This window comes from Epargyreus clarus, unplaced genomic scaffold (assembly GCF_041222505.1).
Source record: "Epargyreus clarus isolate Ecla_fem2 unplaced genomic scaffold, WU_Ecla_fem_2.2 ptg000032l, whole genome shotgun sequence".
In the NCBI taxonomy this organism is placed as follows: domain Eukaryota; kingdom Metazoa; phylum Arthropoda; class Insecta; order Lepidoptera; family Hesperiidae; genus Epargyreus; species Epargyreus clarus.
This window is the reverse complement of record NW_027332237.1, coordinates 4,867,080-4,884,364: the sequence shown is the minus strand read 5'-3', so window position 1 is coordinate 4,884,364 and position 17,285 is coordinate 4,867,080. Positions and strand designations below refer to the sequence as shown.

The window sequence follows — 17,285 nt, the reverse complement described above, 5'->3', positions numbered from 1 at the left end:
ATCTAGTAAAATCTATTCGTTTGACGCCTTAGCACACAATCGGAACTCGACGACTTTCTGTGACGATCGACCTTCTCTATCAATGGATAACGGCTCTCTCCTCAACTCGAAGTCACTTGCCGAAGGTAGCATTGTTTGATATGATGTAAATAGAGTCAGTGATCCGTTACGTTCGGCAGATGTAATAGGCCATCGAAAGCGGCAGTGTGCCCAGTGTAAACGAGCCCTTAGATATACTGATCATTCTACTAATGGAATCAAAGAAAATCAAATGTAAGCTATACATACATAGGTACATCACATTACATTACATTAGGTAGGTTACGTTACGTAACCTTTATAATAATAAGATTATATACTCTTCGGATGGAACAGACTAAAAAATAATTACATAATCTCAATCATACTTCCTCAAATGTTACTTTTTGGTTGGATCTTCAAACATACGAGTATATCTTAAATGACGATCGGAAAAGATCTCTTAAGACTTCAAGCTGTCACTCTAAAGGTGTTACATAAAAAGGGCTCAGAAAGGTGAAGAGCCCAAATCTATTGTGATGGTAAATACTCACCGACTTACTCACAGATCCACAAAATTATAGAGCCTTTTGGATACGCTTGCTTTTTATTACATTTTGGAGGGTTTTTCGAGCGAATGTAAGTATGTAATTATATATGTATTTCTCATTCTTTGGCATGACGGTATGTGCTTGACGGATTTAATATTTGAGGTGTCGTTGGTTTCGTCTAAATTGTGGAAATACGCAAACCTTGGGTACAAAATACTCGTACAGGTCTGTGGGAAATAATATGGGCTATATTTTATAGAAGTTTTTTTTTATTTTTTATTAGTTGATAGGCATGCGCTTGGCCTCGATCTCGCCTGATGGTAAGCTTCGATGAGGCCTAAGATGTGCCACGCTTGCCTAGAAGTAGCCTATTCACTCTTGACTTGAAGACTCCTAGATTATATTTGTCGGGAAACACATAAGCCGGCAGGGCATTCCACTCCTTGGCGGTTCGTATTAGAAAAGACGAAGCAAAACGCTTCGACGAATCAAAGGAAGGTCGACTTGATAGGGGTGGTAGCCTGCCGTGCGTCTGGACGTCCGAAGATAGAATGGGGCTGGGGGAACTAGATCGTGAATCTGTTGCGCACACTCCCCAAAATGAATTCGGTAGAAAACCGCAAGACGAGCCACACGCCGACGGTGTTGTAGGTTTTGGAGCCTGGCTTTAATTAGCGACTCATCCCCAATGAGTCTTTTGGCCCGTTCCTCAACCGAGTCCAGTGCCTCTAAGTGATGCTTAGCTGTACCATCCCATAGGTGACAGCAGTACTCCATACACGAACGGACTTGCGCCTGGTACAGCGTAAGCATTTGCATAGGTGTAAGGAAGTGCTTCACTTTGTTTAAGATGCTAAGTTTTCGAGCAGCTGTTTTGACTCGGGACTCAATGAAGCGACCGAAATTGAGAGTGGGAGAGAAATCCATACCTAACATCTCGAGATGATCAGAGATCGGTATAGCCTGATTTCTTAAACTTGGGGCCAAGTTAAAAGGGATCCGTTTGTTGGTGAAGAGACATGCTTGAGTCTTAGAGGCGTTAAAGACGGCTCTGTTCGCCACACCCCATTCGGAAACGAGTTTAAGGGTTTCGTTTACACGTTTGACCATGGCCTCCCTTTGCAATTGAATCTCGCCTTTGCTAGCTTGGGCAGTAGATGTGTAACTTTCCACGACAGTGCTGTCATCTGCATAACCTAGAATGCCTGGTTTCAAGAGGTCATTAATGTGCAGAAGAAATAGATTTATAGCAATGTTGGGTTTTTATAGCAATTCTCTAGTTCCCCATGTATCGTAGAATAATCATTAACGATGTTATATATAAACTTCTTATACATTTCAAGATAGTTATGGTACTTAGTTGTATTTTACGAGGTACCCCTTTTAATACATATTACGAGTATTATATCATTGAGGAATTCCAGAAAATCCATCGATCATTCCATAAGCTAAAGTTGAATTAATTCTATTAAATTAGCTCTTTGTATATAAAATCAACCTGTTTGTCAGTACAACCCAAAAAAACTGAAAACTATTTAACAATTAAAATAAGTCTGAAAACACAAAAAAATACAAAACTTGTACGCAATAGGATTAATAAAAATCCAGTCCAAGTCAGTTTCGCTGTTTTTAACAATAACCCGCTTAAAAAAGATTTTTTTATATTTTTTGTGAGGTACAAAATGACATGAATTTTAAAATAATGACTATTACCGAGAAATTTTGTATTAATTTAACAAAGTTTCAAAATAGAAAACAGCATCACTATTATTAAAATACCGCAAAAGGAGTGCCGGCAAATAATGAAACGAAATTTCTAAAATACGAAATCACGGTCAGAACCAACAACTTAATCTAGAATGCCCTCTCCAAGTCATTTCTTACGCTGATCACTATCCAGTTCCCGTCAAACGGACACAGGATAACGTTACAGAACCCTTGCTGAGACCCATTGACTTCGAGCCTTTTATGTGCTTTTTACTGGCCCTGGACTACTGACAAGAAGGACTCCTAACTGACGATTACTTATAAATAAGAGAAACAACCTAGTAATATACTCAGTATTCTTGATAGAAGATAATTTTATACTGTTGCTTACTACTTATTTGTTGAATTAAAAACTTCTTTAGCGGCATTGTGCACTTTATGTCATCATCAACAACCCATTATTGTCCCACTGCTGGGCACGGGTCTCCTCTCATAATGAGAAGGATTAGGCCATAGTCCACCGCGCTGGCCAAGTGCGTATTGGTAGACTTCACATACCTTTAAGATTTTTTTTAAAGCTCTCAGGTATGCAGGTTTCCTCACGATGTTTTCCTTCACCGTTTAGCAAGTGATAATTAATTTCTAATACGCACATAACTTTGAAAAATCAGAGGTGCGTTCCTGGGATTTGAGCCTCGGACCCCTCGATCGAGAAGCCGAGTTTCTTAACCACTAGGCTATCACTGCTATGCACTTTATGCGATAGATAAAAAATATTAAACCCGCGTCAGGACACGTGACCTGATCAAAAATTCGTAAGACGGAGATTAACAATATACATTGTCATGTTTGTGTATGACAGCACAGTAAATGAATATTATATTTTACTACATATTAAAATAGTACTTTTATACTGATAATTAAAGCAATTCATGCAAATTTATTCCATAACCATTCCAGAATATCAAAAAATACAACGTTAATATTCACTTCACTTCTGCCGGCGCTGTGTGCAATCCGTTGATTTTTTTAAAAGAAGATAGTCTTGCAGACAACTTATTTACTCTAGACTCAACTCAGCAACTATGTATAATCATATCCAAATACGCTTAGATATCTACTACTTTTTAAAAATATGTACAAGTTATAGGTTTACTTGCGCTTTCTCTTATTCCCTAAAAATAAGTAGAAAAGTAATACTATAATTCGTCTCTTTTTCCTGTCTATACCAAAATTAAAATCTTAGCAAGCTATTACGCACCCTGTTCGCTTTTAGGTACAACTTTAATCCTATACAATTTTATTCTAAATCAGGCATACTAAAAACAAGTAGCGCTCATAACAAATCCATTTTTGAGAAAATAAATCACTTACAACGCACGTCGGCTTTATCAAAAGCAATTTGGGATGGCGTCGGTTTATCACGACACAATATGAGGGGTGTTTCCCCTAGTTTATTAGGTAAGGGTGCTATAGAAAATATTTTATATATTGACATCAATTTGTATACTAATGTGCCTAAAATTGTTTTTCGTATCCAACCCTGATAAGGTCTCTCAGAATGAGAAGAGGCATAATGCTCCAAGCTGGCCCAGTGCGGATGGGTAAAGTTTGTTCAAGGATTTTTTCAAGAACCTTCTGGTGTCATGCATCTAGGTTTTCTCGCGATGTCACCTTCGCCGTTAAAGGGATCATTAGTTTTTAATACATGAAAAACAATAATCATCGTGCTCGTCGAAGTACCTCCAGATTTAGTCTGTTATGATCACCCAACCAAATTGTTCGCACGCAATACTGTTTAACTTTAACGCGACATGATACGCCGCGGGCTATGCGCTTATCTTATGATAGCTTAGAAAAAAAAATTACTTTCACGAATATTTTTTTTTTAGTATGGATTTGGTGTGGATGGTAAGTGGCTACTGCCACCCATGGACATCTGTAATGAACCCCAGATGGGATTAGATATTCCTACCTGAAGTCAGCCACAGATGCGCCGCTACCCCTGAGGACTAAGCTGGAACGCCTCGGAAAAGTATGCAGCGCTTAACACTGCTGTTATTAGGCAGAAATAGGTCTGGCGGTGGTGCTGCCGGAGTCGAACCACAAAGGGTTCTACCACCTTCATTTATTTATTTATTTATTTATTTATTGTAACACAAACACAAGGTTAAGGTACAACAGGGCAAACTTAATCTGTCTACCTGTATCTGTATATCTCTCTCACTGTATCTGTCTACCTGTTAAAAAATTTGTATCTTTTCACAAACTTTTGCGACGACATGATACAAAAACTTTACTCTCAGAAGTCACAACACTTACAAATTGGGCTTTTATTGTCCGCACTTTTTACACGAAAACATCGCTTCGAAACTGCTCAAAGACAAATTTGTTCTACGTGATGCGTTTTCAGTATCGGAACGCTTTGTGTGCTGACGTAAGTACACAAGCACTCTTTGTTGTGCATCGAAAATTTACGCACATGTCTTGTTTTTTAATAAAAGTAGAAAACGCTCATTAGAGTAGTAAATAAACTAGTTCCACAGAAAAACAATAAGTTCTTTGTTCCGCATTGTGAAAATAAATACTCATCGATTTCATGCAAATAATTCTAGGTACGATTCTTGGCTAAGCTGAAATCAAATTGAGAGATTTTGATTACTGCTTAGCCAAGAATCGTCAAAACTACCTCATAATGATTTTTGTAAAATGGTACCTAAGTATGTATTTTCTTTTAAACTTAAGTTGCCACACTGCGACTTGCAAATATATGTCTCTTGTCTGTAAATGACATTGACCAATCATGTCCATTGAACTCTATTTTAGCCCGAAAATAGAGAGACAAAGGGTTTTATCACAACTCACACAAATTTCATTATTTTGAAAAGTAAAAAATATACCTAAACTTTTCTCAAAGGATTTATTAAATGTGTATGAATAAAATAACTCGCGAAAATACAGGAGAGAATAAACAAAAACCGTTTGTCCATTTACACAAAGTCCGAGCTATCCGATATTCAAATAAATAGTCATAAAGGATTTTCGGATGAGCACCAAAGCGCTGACGCCTTTGAAAATACCAACCGAAAAATAATATTCGAGAAGTTTCTGTCCATAGAGAATACCGCCCGGGGGTCTCCAAAGAGAGGGCTCGTTTAATAAAAATTTAGATCCGTTTAAACAACCCAATTCATATTCATGAAGAGCAATTCTTCACTCCGAGAAGGAATAAATTACATGACGCAATGACGCTAAGATATTTTACCTGGGAAAAGTTCTTTCGTCACCATACACCTTTTTTTGTTTACGAGGGCAAAACCTTCAAAAGGTACCCTATGCCGTGGGAGCGACACGGGGTTATGTGGGATTCTTACCGCACTAAAACCCCCCCGGTGGCCATCCTCGGCGCTGCGTTGAAGACTCCGGGATCTCCACGGAACGCAACCGGAGTCCTCTAAGCGCGATTGCCCCATCGGGCTCCTCCCAGGTGAGCATAAGCTCGCCACATCCTCTGGTGTGTACCACGGCATGCGGCGACACACACCGCCGTCCTTCCCGGGGACGCTGGCCGGGCGGTTCGAGTTCCCAATCTTGCCGCCCACTACCCCGGAAGCCCTTTTAGTCGCCTCTTACGACAGGCAGGGGATACCGTAGCCCTATTCTGTTCCTGGAACTACAGGGACTCGTCACCACACACTGGCGCCAAATCGCACCTTAGCCCCTTCTGTGGTGAATAAAAAATTAAACCCCTTGGCGCCAACTAATGAAGAAGATGATTGGTTCAGCTAAATTACTACAGCTTCGCTTGACATACATTTTAGGAGATGCATGTATAAGTATGAGTAGTAAAAATTTTAGACTCGTCGATATATCTATTATGGATGTCATGATAACGATTTAGTTAATAATGTAAGGGAGTGTCAAGCGAGCACTCAGTCCACCTGATATGTGACCAACGCCGCCTATGGATATGTATCAATCCTAGATAAGATTAAGCCATAGATTCGTTGCTATCCTATAGTAGAACTAAGTATGAATGCCTTATATACCTACATAAGTGTATCTCTTTACTATTTACGGCCCTTTTACGGGTCACTATGATAATTACTAGAAATTGGTGCAAAAAATTGTAGGTATCTGTTTATGTCTAACATAACGACATTGTTGGCTCCAATATGTAAATCTGGATTACTCATAAATGATGTAACTATGCCTAAAAATTGATCTAACAAGGATATGGATAATATAAAGATGCCGATATTCATTCGCTTCGAATACGAAATAATAATATTAGGTATACCATTGAAATATAAATCATTTCAGGTTTAGGAGTAACAATAAATTTGTCAAATATTTTTTTCACGGCAATACATTAAATGTGGTTTACGTCTTTTAAGAATACAGTGTCTTGTTCTTTTAAGAATAGAATTATGTCTCTTAATACCTATTCTTAATACTAACCTTTAACTATAAGTTGCGTTTATTTACAAAAAACTTTCCAGACTCGCACTATGAAAAGAGATCAACATCTAATAAAGTAGCTCAGGTGTCTTCATGTCTTGTGCGGGAATAAAAGTAGGTTTGTGGGTGAATGCTCAGGTGAAGTGTTGTGGCATTTTTTTCTTCTAAACGAACAGTTTTTATATGGTCTGCTTAATAAGTGGGTAGATTAGATCTATGTAATAGTTGTTTTATTAAGTAGGTATATTTTCCTCTATAAATTTTTATGTTTAATAAGTTTATTGCATATTAGCAACCTTATTCCGGAAGGAACGTAATTCATTTAAAAATTGATAAGGGACACATCTTTCCTCTTCTTCATCATCAACCCATTACTGTCCCATTGCTGGGCACGGGGCTCCTTTCAGAATGACAAGGAGTATGCCATAGTCCACCGCGCTGGCTAATCGCGAATTAGTAGACTTCACATACCTCTGAAAACTTTTTTTTTAAATTTCTCAGATATGCAGGTTTCCTCACGATGTTTTTCACCGTTTAAGCAAGTGATAATTAATTTGGAATACGCACATAACTTTGAAAAATCAGAGGTGCGTGCCTGGGATTTGAACTTCGGAACCCCCTCGATCAAGATGCCGGATTTATTAACCACTAGGCTATCACCGCTTTTTTGATAACTGAAAATGTAATAAACTCCTCGACTTCGGATTCGGTCATCCGTAAAAATCTAAACGCGGAAGTTCTTCGCAAATTAATCTGCTTAGAACTTTTAAAAGATGTTGTCATAACCCTTCTTAGAGTACGGCGTTAATCCAGTCAAGATTTAAATTTCCGGAGTGAAATCCTTAAGTAATTATTTGAACTTTTTATTGGCTTCAGCCGGTTGAAATTTTTATCCTACTTACACCGTTGGCCTGGCATCATTTTTAAAATTGCGATCAAAATACCTGTAAAGAATAAAAAGTGGTAGTACAAAGTTAGATGCGACATTTATTTCTAGCATGAATTAATTCTTGCGTTTAAAGTAGACCGCATGCTTCTTTACAACTTCAGTGTTATTAAAAATAGATTAAGTTAGTTTACCTAAAATTACTAATTTTGCCACCGTTCAAAATAATTTTACCGTGGTACAAAAATATATCACTATCGATGAGTCAATATATCACGCATGTATGTACCTAATTGATCTCTAGCTAGCTAGATAGCTCTATGTATAATGTATATAAAGCTAAGATCCCCAAATATATTTCATCGATATAATAATAGATAATAAATGTTCCAACATTATAACAAATTGGTCCAATCGTCCATCTGTCTGCGCGCTTCCATGCGGAAACTATAGATAGCACTTCGCACTTGCTTAAGACTTATTGAGTGCGCTAATATAAAGTAAAATGTTCCTTGATATTGACTTGATAAAAGTGTGTATTGTTTGATTCATACGTTGCTCATCGTCCTTTAAGAATTATATTAGGTACCTACTATTTATTTTTATTGACAAAAATTTTGATATAATTTACATGCGTACGTACATTTTAAAAGTATTTGTTGCATAGCTGTAGGCCAATAAGGTGATATTATGACTACAGCACATTAATCGACACATGCGACCATAGATAAGTATAGATATCTCACCGCCTTGTAATTGAAGGAAGCCATTGGCTTAAACGTCTGACAAATGTGTCAGCCATTTAATGCCTGTCATGGTGTAATTTACGCGAAACAATGCCGACATGTGCAATTAAGTAGTGCAAAAACACGAAATAGAAGAAAAAGTACGGAGAAATATTGTTTCATTTGTAAATAATGTAAAAACTACATTTTTTAAATATTTTATCACGAAAATGACAATGACAGTGACAACTTCAATTGTCAAAACTGGTTACCATTTCTTGTTAGGAGTGAGTAATCTTTACTAATCTATGCGTGCGGCATGCAAGTTAGAGTGAGCATGCGAACGGCTTTACAAAAGTGTAATAAATAAATAAATAGGAAAAATGCTCTAAAGAGGCTTTTATTATAAACCGTGTTGATTATATTATATAAAAAATATAACGGCATACTATTTTATGCTTTTGCCTACAAAGTGACGGTAAATAATAAAAAAACAAATTGATGCGCATGTCAGTGTTATGTCATCAACAAACGTCATCGAAGTCAACTGTCAATCTGTCAATTACCAAAACCCAAACCTAGCACCCTGTTGTGTTTAGAATTCTGATTATAAAATACTCAATAGCTTAAATTAAATTATGGCGTCTACTTCAAAGGATTGTGTTTCTTCTAGTGCGACAGCCCAAGACAGTGTGGACGATGATTTAGAGCCTGGTGCATGTCCTGAAAGCATTTTAAATCCTACCGATTCGTTCGAAGAGTTTGCTTCAGAAATGAGCTCAAGTCTGCAAGAACGGAACACCTTGACCACAAAAAGCAGTACTATAAGCGAGATTCAGAGCGAAATAGCGGAAGGTAAAGACGAAGCGCAGCTGAAGGCGACAAAATCTAGCGATGACTTACAGAGTAAAAATGTTAGTACTTTTATTATTGTGTACGCTAGTTTTCTTTTTATCAAACAGAGAATGGATTACAGATATTTGTATCACTATACAAGGCACACATTTTAGTGGGTGGATAAAGATAAATTGTAGATAAACTGACCAGGCTGAATGTTTATAATTTGAATTTGCAATGTAGAAAATAACATTGATAGCATATCTATGATTTTCCTTTCTTAAATTTCAAATAATTAATAAAAAAAATGTCTACTGATACATTATTAAGTTTTTGCATTAGCATTCAGGTCTTTTCTGATGGAATGTGTGTGTAGTAGTCACTATACCAATCTCACATGCAGTAGATTCTATGTTTAGTCTCCAGCTAGATATCTAAATTATAAATTAAATTAGGAAACTAGCAGTATCTGTGCAATTATTTATAAACAGTGATTATGTACAGAAATAGAAACATGTAGACAGAGTTAATCTGCCTATAATAACTCTATCTAGACCACTTCTATCTCAAGTTTATAAATGTTAATGTACTGTATCACATAACATACTTGATGCTTCAAGTGGAATATATTATGTACACTATCTACGTAGTTATACCATAACATATTATTTTCAGAATACAATCCCTTGATTAATTATACTATGTTGAATACATACTTTTATGCAACTTATCTTAAAATGGCTATATCTTTCCTCAAACCTGTACTTTGTCTTCCATTTACTATCCACACTTGTATAACTAATTAGTTGTTGAAAATTTAAAGATTTATGTCTTCCAATCAATCTTTCGATTTTGAAAGTACGTATTTCAAAACAATACCGAAAGGAAAAAACCATACATGCTACCTAGAAGGGCTGACAATTCCCTTGAAAGTCCTTAAGCAACAAATAAATTGAAAAGTCTTCAACACAGTAGTGTAAATATATTATGACCACTATTTTCTATTACAGTAGAAGATATACATATGTAGTTTTATCTATGTATAAAAATATAATTTGTTAAGTCTTATATCTAAAGTATAGATCTATTAGTATAGATTCTATATTATCAACCACCATTAATTGACCCCTAAATGAAAGGTTATGTTGTCACCTGTATATGTATGGCTCAAGTGAGGACTCAATGCACATGTACCTATATATTAGTAGAAATAATAACTTAGTTGAAAAACAATTTCTTATAGGAATCAATGTCTGGTTCAGCAAGTAGCTCAAACCTCCTGGATCAGAATGGGGATGACAGTGAAACTGAAAAAGATGATTATCTACAGTCCCCGGAACTTGTGAACAAGGAAAAACATGTATTCATTCTCAGCTCTGCAGGAAAACCCATATATTCAAGGTATGAAAATTTTATAAGAATCTTAAACTACCACTTTTTATATATATAAATTATTGTTACAAAAGTAGTATGTTTGTGTTGTATGAGGCATTGACAAGTACAACAATAACAGACTACCAAAACTCAATTTATCACTTTAATATGCAACTCCCTATGATTACTATCATTATATCAATCATTTTACTAAATGACACTTAAATATAATAATATTATTAACTTAGTATTTGTTTTTTTTTTTTCCTTTTCAGTCAATTATCATATATTTTCATTTTTTTTACTTCAAACTTTTTAACCAACAAATACAAACTTTACAATATATTGTTATATCATAAATACTGATTTAAGGTAATTTACGGAAATTGTCTACAAAAACTACCTATATTGTGCAGAGCAATTGAAATACTTAATACGAAAAATCTAATTTTCAGGTATGGCAATGAAGACAAACTAGCTGGCTTATGTGGAGTGATCCAGGCTCTAGTAAGTGTGGTGGAAGATCAAAAAGAAGATATACTGAGATCAATAAGTACCAAAGACTGCAAGGCAGTGTTTTTGGTGAAGGGTCCACTTATACTGGTCGCTGTTTCTAAATCAAATGAGAGTGAAACACAACTTGTGTTGCAATTAACGTAAGTATTTCCTACAAATTACATTTGGTCAATGGGAAATGTGGTATTGTAAAGGTGGTAGATCCCTTTTTGGTTCCACTCTGGACGAGTATTATATGCCACTGTGCTTCAGTTTGAAATGTGTGGTAAGGGAGACATACTTAACTAATGCATTCGAGCTTAGTCCCCATGGGTAGCAAGCATTTGTGGTTGTCCAGTAAGAATGTTATCTTATCTGGGATTGATTACATTTGCACTAATTTGTTAATTTGTGCAATTTTTATTCACTTTTAGAAAATTTAATGATAACTGTAGTTTTTGACCGAAAAATGCTTATTTTTCATTAATTTACGGAAATTCAATAGAAACAACGGATACAAACAGTGTTGTTTAGTTGCTATTCTTTTATTTTGATTCGTTTAAAAATAGAATTTGTAATTAAATAACTTAACAATTTCAGGTATGCCTTCAATCAAATAGTATCAGTACTAACATTAACTCAACTGAACAGGATATTTGAACAAAGACGCAACTACGACTTGAGACGTCTTTTATCAGGAGCTGAACGTCTTATAGACCACTTACTAATATTTATGGAGAAGGATCCAGCATTCCTACTTGGAGCAGTCAGATGTTTACCATTACCTGAGAAAGCTAGAGAGAATATCACAAATGCAATTATATCAACCTGTCATAAAATAAGGGATCTGGTCTTCGCTATACTAATTGCAGGGAATCAGTTGATTACGTTGGTCAGGATGAAGAAGTATACCTTGCATCCATCAGATATACACCTACTGTTCAATTTGGTGAGGAGTTCGGAGTCGTTTAAAACAGCTGAGAGCTGGACGCCGATCTGTTTGCCCAAGTTTGATGCTACGTGAGTTAATATCAATTTCATTTGACCGTTTGTGATTTTTTTGAACTGAGACGTTGATTTCTTAAGAATGTTTACTTGTATGTTCCGCTAATATATCAGTTGTGTAGATCAAGGTAATGCTTGCTTAGAAATAATACTAGGATTCTTTTATTACGCATTTATCTAAGCAAATTAATATGCAGTTATCAGTTGTCTCTTACCGAGACTTATATAATATTTTTAAGCTTATCCATATAAAATATCTAGGAGTTTGTAGCTATGTATTTGGTAACTTTATTTACATAATTTGCACCTAAATAGTTTAAAGATTAACTTTTATTAAAACTAGATTAGTTTAAACATATTATATTAGGTAAGTGTAAAAAATGTACTTACAAAAATATTGACAATTACTTTTTAAAATCATGTGTGTTTTTCAGAGGTTTTCTTCATGGTCATGTATCATACATCTCAGAAGATTGCCAAGCCTGCCTATTGCTTCTAACAGTACAACGCGATGCATTCTTTCCGCTATCACAAGCGAAACACACTATAGCCGACAAATTAAGAAGATCGAACTGCCTTGTCGCTATCAATGACGCCTTAAACAGGAACAAAGATCTCCCCACAACAGACCCGTTAAAACATATAGCGATACCAGAAATAAGGCATTTTATGTACAAATGTAAGTCTACAGCTCAACTATTCACCTCGGATCCTATAAGCCTAGATAGATTGCAAGATTACAGGCTAAGGCATAAGGAAGGTGGTGATATTTGTAATAAGAAGATAGAGAAGTTATCAGATATAGATTACGTAAGGAATTACAGGAAGTTTTGCAACCAAATACATTGTACGTCCACACCAGCTAAGTTGATCTTTAGGTCGAACTCTGAAGACACAATTTTAGCATGGGTGAGTTATTTTTAGTGTTATTTAGTTTTACCTTTGCTTATTTATGTAACAATTACAACATATTTCTCCCAAATGTTCTTATGTGATCTATCCAACTGGTGAACATTTGTAACCAACCTATATATAGATCTGACGAATAGGGTAACATTACCTTAAATCGATTTTTAATAAACTGCTACTCCTGATTTACTTGGAATGCTTCACATATACATACATTACTTCATATTACATACACTTGACAGAACTTAACATCACCATCATTATCATCAACCCACTGTTGAGTACGGGCCTCCTCTCAGAATGAGAAGGATTAGGCTATAGTTCACCACGCTGGACACGTGCTTATTGGTAGACTTCACTTACCTTTGAGATATTTTTTAGTAAATCTCTCAGGTATGCAGGTTTTCTCACAATGTTTTCCTTCACCGTTTTAGCAAGTGATAACTAACAAATGATTCTAACAGAACTTAACACTATGTTAAAATAAAGTTTTTGCCGATCCGGTCGATCTGCAGTTTTCTACCGCATTCATTTATAAGTTATAATTAGATAGATTATATATTTTCTTAATGAGCTTATGGCGTTCAAACCATGGAATTTTTCTTTCATGTTTTATTTACGATGTTACAGGTCACAAACGGGTTCGAACTGTACGTAACCTTCGACCCGTTGATGGAAAAAGACCAAGCGATCAAAGCAGTAGACCGTCTTCTCCGATGGATCAAGAAAGAAGAACAAAGAATATTTATAATGAACGCACCAACTTTCTAGCACAAGTTGACCCTAAGTGGGATAATAAAGAACTCGATAAGTCGAAACTCTAGTGCCGAAAATTAGCTTTATGTGAGAATGGACGCTAATCTCATAATTAGATAGATAATATATTTTCTTAATGAGCTTATGATGTGAAATTATTAGTGTTACTTGCTGGGCAAGGTTGGTGGTTTGTGAAATTTTAGTGATTGTTTTATTTGGTGTTTAAGTGTTTCGCTTCTACAAATATGTTTAAGTAAAAACATACTTCATATGGATACAGGCCGCGTCGAAGGGCTAGTCCGCTCTGAAGTTGTTGGCAGCAGGTGTAGTCATACAATTTGCTATAGCGACGCGATTCATTACTATATTCAGAGCGGACTAGCAGTTTTACGCGGACTATACTACAGTCAGTTTACCAATCAGTGTCAACATGCCTGTTGTCAACATGGTCATGTAGTTCCGGATTCATTCCCCATTCAGGCATGTTCATCTAAATGGTTAATTTCGATTTATATGCTAAACAATTAGTTGTCAGTTGGTTAGATGTTGATCATAAATGTAAATTCATTGTGTAAATGCCATTTTACATGTCCCTTATAACTAACATATTGCAATTAAAGCTTACACATATAGATAGCTATAAAGTGAAATCAGTGAAAATGAAAATAATACAGAAACTGAATACTTATTTGTACTATAAAGTTATTTTAAGGCCTAGACTAGACAAATAGTTAATACTTAAATTATTCTATGAGATTTTAATGTTATTGCTACATGATATAAAAACCGCCCGAATGTATTCTTAAGAAGTGTTTTTTTCTAATTTTTTGCGCGAATTCAAAATTTTATTTGGTGATCAAATAGTAAAACATCTTCCAAAATCGTAAATTGAATTTATGAATCGACCAAATTGTATTGTTCTGACTTGCACCTCGTCAATAGATGTCTCCAATAGTATTTCTGAAATACACTATTAAAATATTCTACATACCTATTTCAATCTACAAGCTTCGAACTTAAACTATTGGAGGAACGCAACCCCAGGCCACAATAAACTCGTTCGGTAGGCTATCTCCCTTTGCAAAAGCATTGTTTCAAAATGCTAACATTGGTTTGCACAAACGAATATATTTTGCAGCGCCCCCTGGTGAATTGTTACTGTAACACTTATGTAAGAACATGCACCAATCAAATCAAAACCCATCACTGAAACCTGCATTTAAAATATTTTAATCCGACCAGTGATTTTGGAGATAAATGGTAACATTGGTTTGTACAAACATCCTCTCACCCCAAACGCATATACCGTCTGCATTCCGTCGCGGGTAATAAATTAGTCCGTAAAGCAAAACAAATACTTGCATCCCTAAAATACGTAAATATTGCTTGTGACATATTTTGTCGGTAGTTTCATTACCTAATAAAATGTATATTGCTCACACTCCATTCCATAGTGCGCAAATAATTGATGTGATAAAATTTTAGAATACTTGTAATAATATATAGTATGTTGCATTTCAGTCTCTTCTTTCACTGTTCGTTCGGTTCGTAAACCAACTTTTAATGTATTTATTAAATAATATTAAAAATGTTGATCAATAAGCCATTGTTTAAGTAGATTAAGGCAATATACCTGGTGTTCAGGATTATCTTCCTTAAAAGCCTTCCAAACTTAATTATCATATAATATCTAAGTATCTAATATAATGTATGAATTTAATGTGTGAATGTAACGTTTGTTTACAATTAACTATATTCTAAAGAAACTGCTTTTGAAATCTGATAGATCATGAGATTAGGAAAAATTAGGACATGATTTTAAGAACTCTGATACAATTAAGAATCATAAATTATACTTGAAGTAAATTTGTTCAGCGAATAAGCTGCAAGTTACCTCATATTCGGGATTTTTTAAATACTGTTTAAATAATTCAAATTAATGTTTTACAGATACTAAAAATAGGGATGACGACTCTTTCCGAAAAATATCGATTCTTAAATCGATTCGAATCGGACTGCAATAAATCGATTCACAAAAAAATCGAGGCTCAAATAATCGATCCTCCAAAAATCGATGTTCGATCTTTTTAGCCACAAGAAGGCAAAGATAGTGAAAAAAATAGTCAACTGATCCAAACAAGTACTGAAATACGTATCCGTCAGCAAAAAAATATCTATAACCAACTTCGAAAAGGTCGACTTTCGATTTTCTAGGATGAAAGATCGATTCACTGAATCGATCCATAACTGAAAATTAAAATAATCGATTTTTTGGCCCAAAAAATTGATACTTCGATTAAACGTTTTCAGATCGCTATCGCTATAAAAGTATGCAATAACCAACAATAATATTAAGATACACATAACCTTGTCTTAACTATATAATTAGTACAGTATTATTGAATTAAGAATTGTTAAATTTGCTGTTGTTTGTTTGAATCTATTAGGAAGTTATATTTTAGATTAAAGTATGCAGGTTTTATGTAGATAATTGAAATGTATAGTCGGGTACTTATCAAAAGTTTCTGGCTTTTAATTAATTAAGTATGAGGGTTTACATATAAATCTAATAGTAGTTGTAACTTTATTAATACGTATTTATCTATGTGTGTTGAATGTAGGGTACATAATATAGAATGAGAATAATATAGAGTGGGGGTGTAAGACCTAAATTGTATGTGGGCAGAATACATTTTGCGGGGCCCTCAGCCACAATACAATGTAGAAAGTTGCGGACTAAGATCGTCGGAAACCAGGGGAGGAAAGTGGAATGGAGGCCCCTAGTCTGATAAATTGATTTGATTTTACAAAATTACAAATTTCATATAGACTTATTCGCCGACAAATAGGTACGTATTTCAGGGATAGGTTCATTCCTGCGGCGATTGTTTTTTTTCGTTGACCGCTAAAGGCCCTCTGGGTCGTGAGGCCGTGTATAATACATGATTATTTGATAAAAATCCTATAAGCGTAGAAACAGCCCTTTATTACTTGCATTATGCATATTGTTACTTAGTTAAAATATTGTTACTGCATAAAATTTAAAGATTAGGATTGTGATAGCAAAATGATGTTAATATAATTTATAAGTAAAATGTAATAAGAATATGAAGAAATACTTACCTTATGATAATTGCTGAAAATTATTTGTGTAAATATGTAGCCAATATAGTTAAACGCCATTAATATTGATCAAAGAAGAGGCAATAATATTTTAGATTGTTATAATAAAAATCATGAATGTAAATAGCAATAAAGTTTATGAATAAAAATATGTAACTGAAATACTATATTTTATTTCGATAACCTAAATACAGTAGAACCCGCTTAATACGATCACGCTTAATACGATTTCTCGTATAATACGCCATTTTACGCCAGTTCCTGCATTTTAGTACATGTTTTCATACATTTCTTAACGCTTAATACGCTTCGTCATCCCGTTTAATACGCCTAATTCGTAACTGGCCGAATGAACGCTCGAATGCCGAATGCAGCCCCCCAGCCAACTGCCGAATGCAGCCCCCCAGCCAACTGCCCGCGCATTCCAAATGCGACAAG

The 17,285-nt window shown here is 35.1% G+C and overlaps 1 protein-coding gene across 1 annotated transcript; it reads left to right on the top strand.

Annotated features, from left to right (window-relative positions):
- The first annotated feature begins 8,896 nt into the window (after positions 1-8,896).
- Mon1 (vacuolar fusion protein MON1 homolog) lies at positions 8,897-17,009 on the top strand. Its single transcript, XM_073090216.1, has 6 exons — positions 8,897-9,262; positions 10,429-10,586; positions 11,015-11,215; positions 11,655-12,074; positions 12,494-12,968; positions 13,599-17,009. The coding sequence occupies exons 1-6, from the start codon at positions 8,987-8,989 to the stop codon at positions 13,737-13,739; spliced, it is 1,671 nt and encodes a 556-aa protein (XP_072946317.1). The 5' UTR covers positions 8,897-8,986; the 3' UTR covers positions 13,740-17,009.
- The last annotated feature ends 276 nt before the right edge of the window (positions 17,010-17,285 follow it).

Bases quoted from the DNA above. Each gene is read 5' to 3' on its own strand.
- Mon1 (XM_073090216.1), top strand. From the start codon at position 8,987: ATGGCGTCTACTTCAAAGGATTGTGTTTCTTCTAGTGCGACAGCCCAA. The intron at 9,263-10,428 runs GTTAGTACTTTT...AATTTCTTATAG, and splicing joins ATGACTTACAGAGTAAAAAT to GAATCAATGTCTGGTTCAGC. The intron at 12,969-13,598 runs GTGAGTTATTTT...ACGATGTTACAG, and splicing joins AAGACACAATTTTAGCATGG to GTCACAAACGGGTTCGAACT.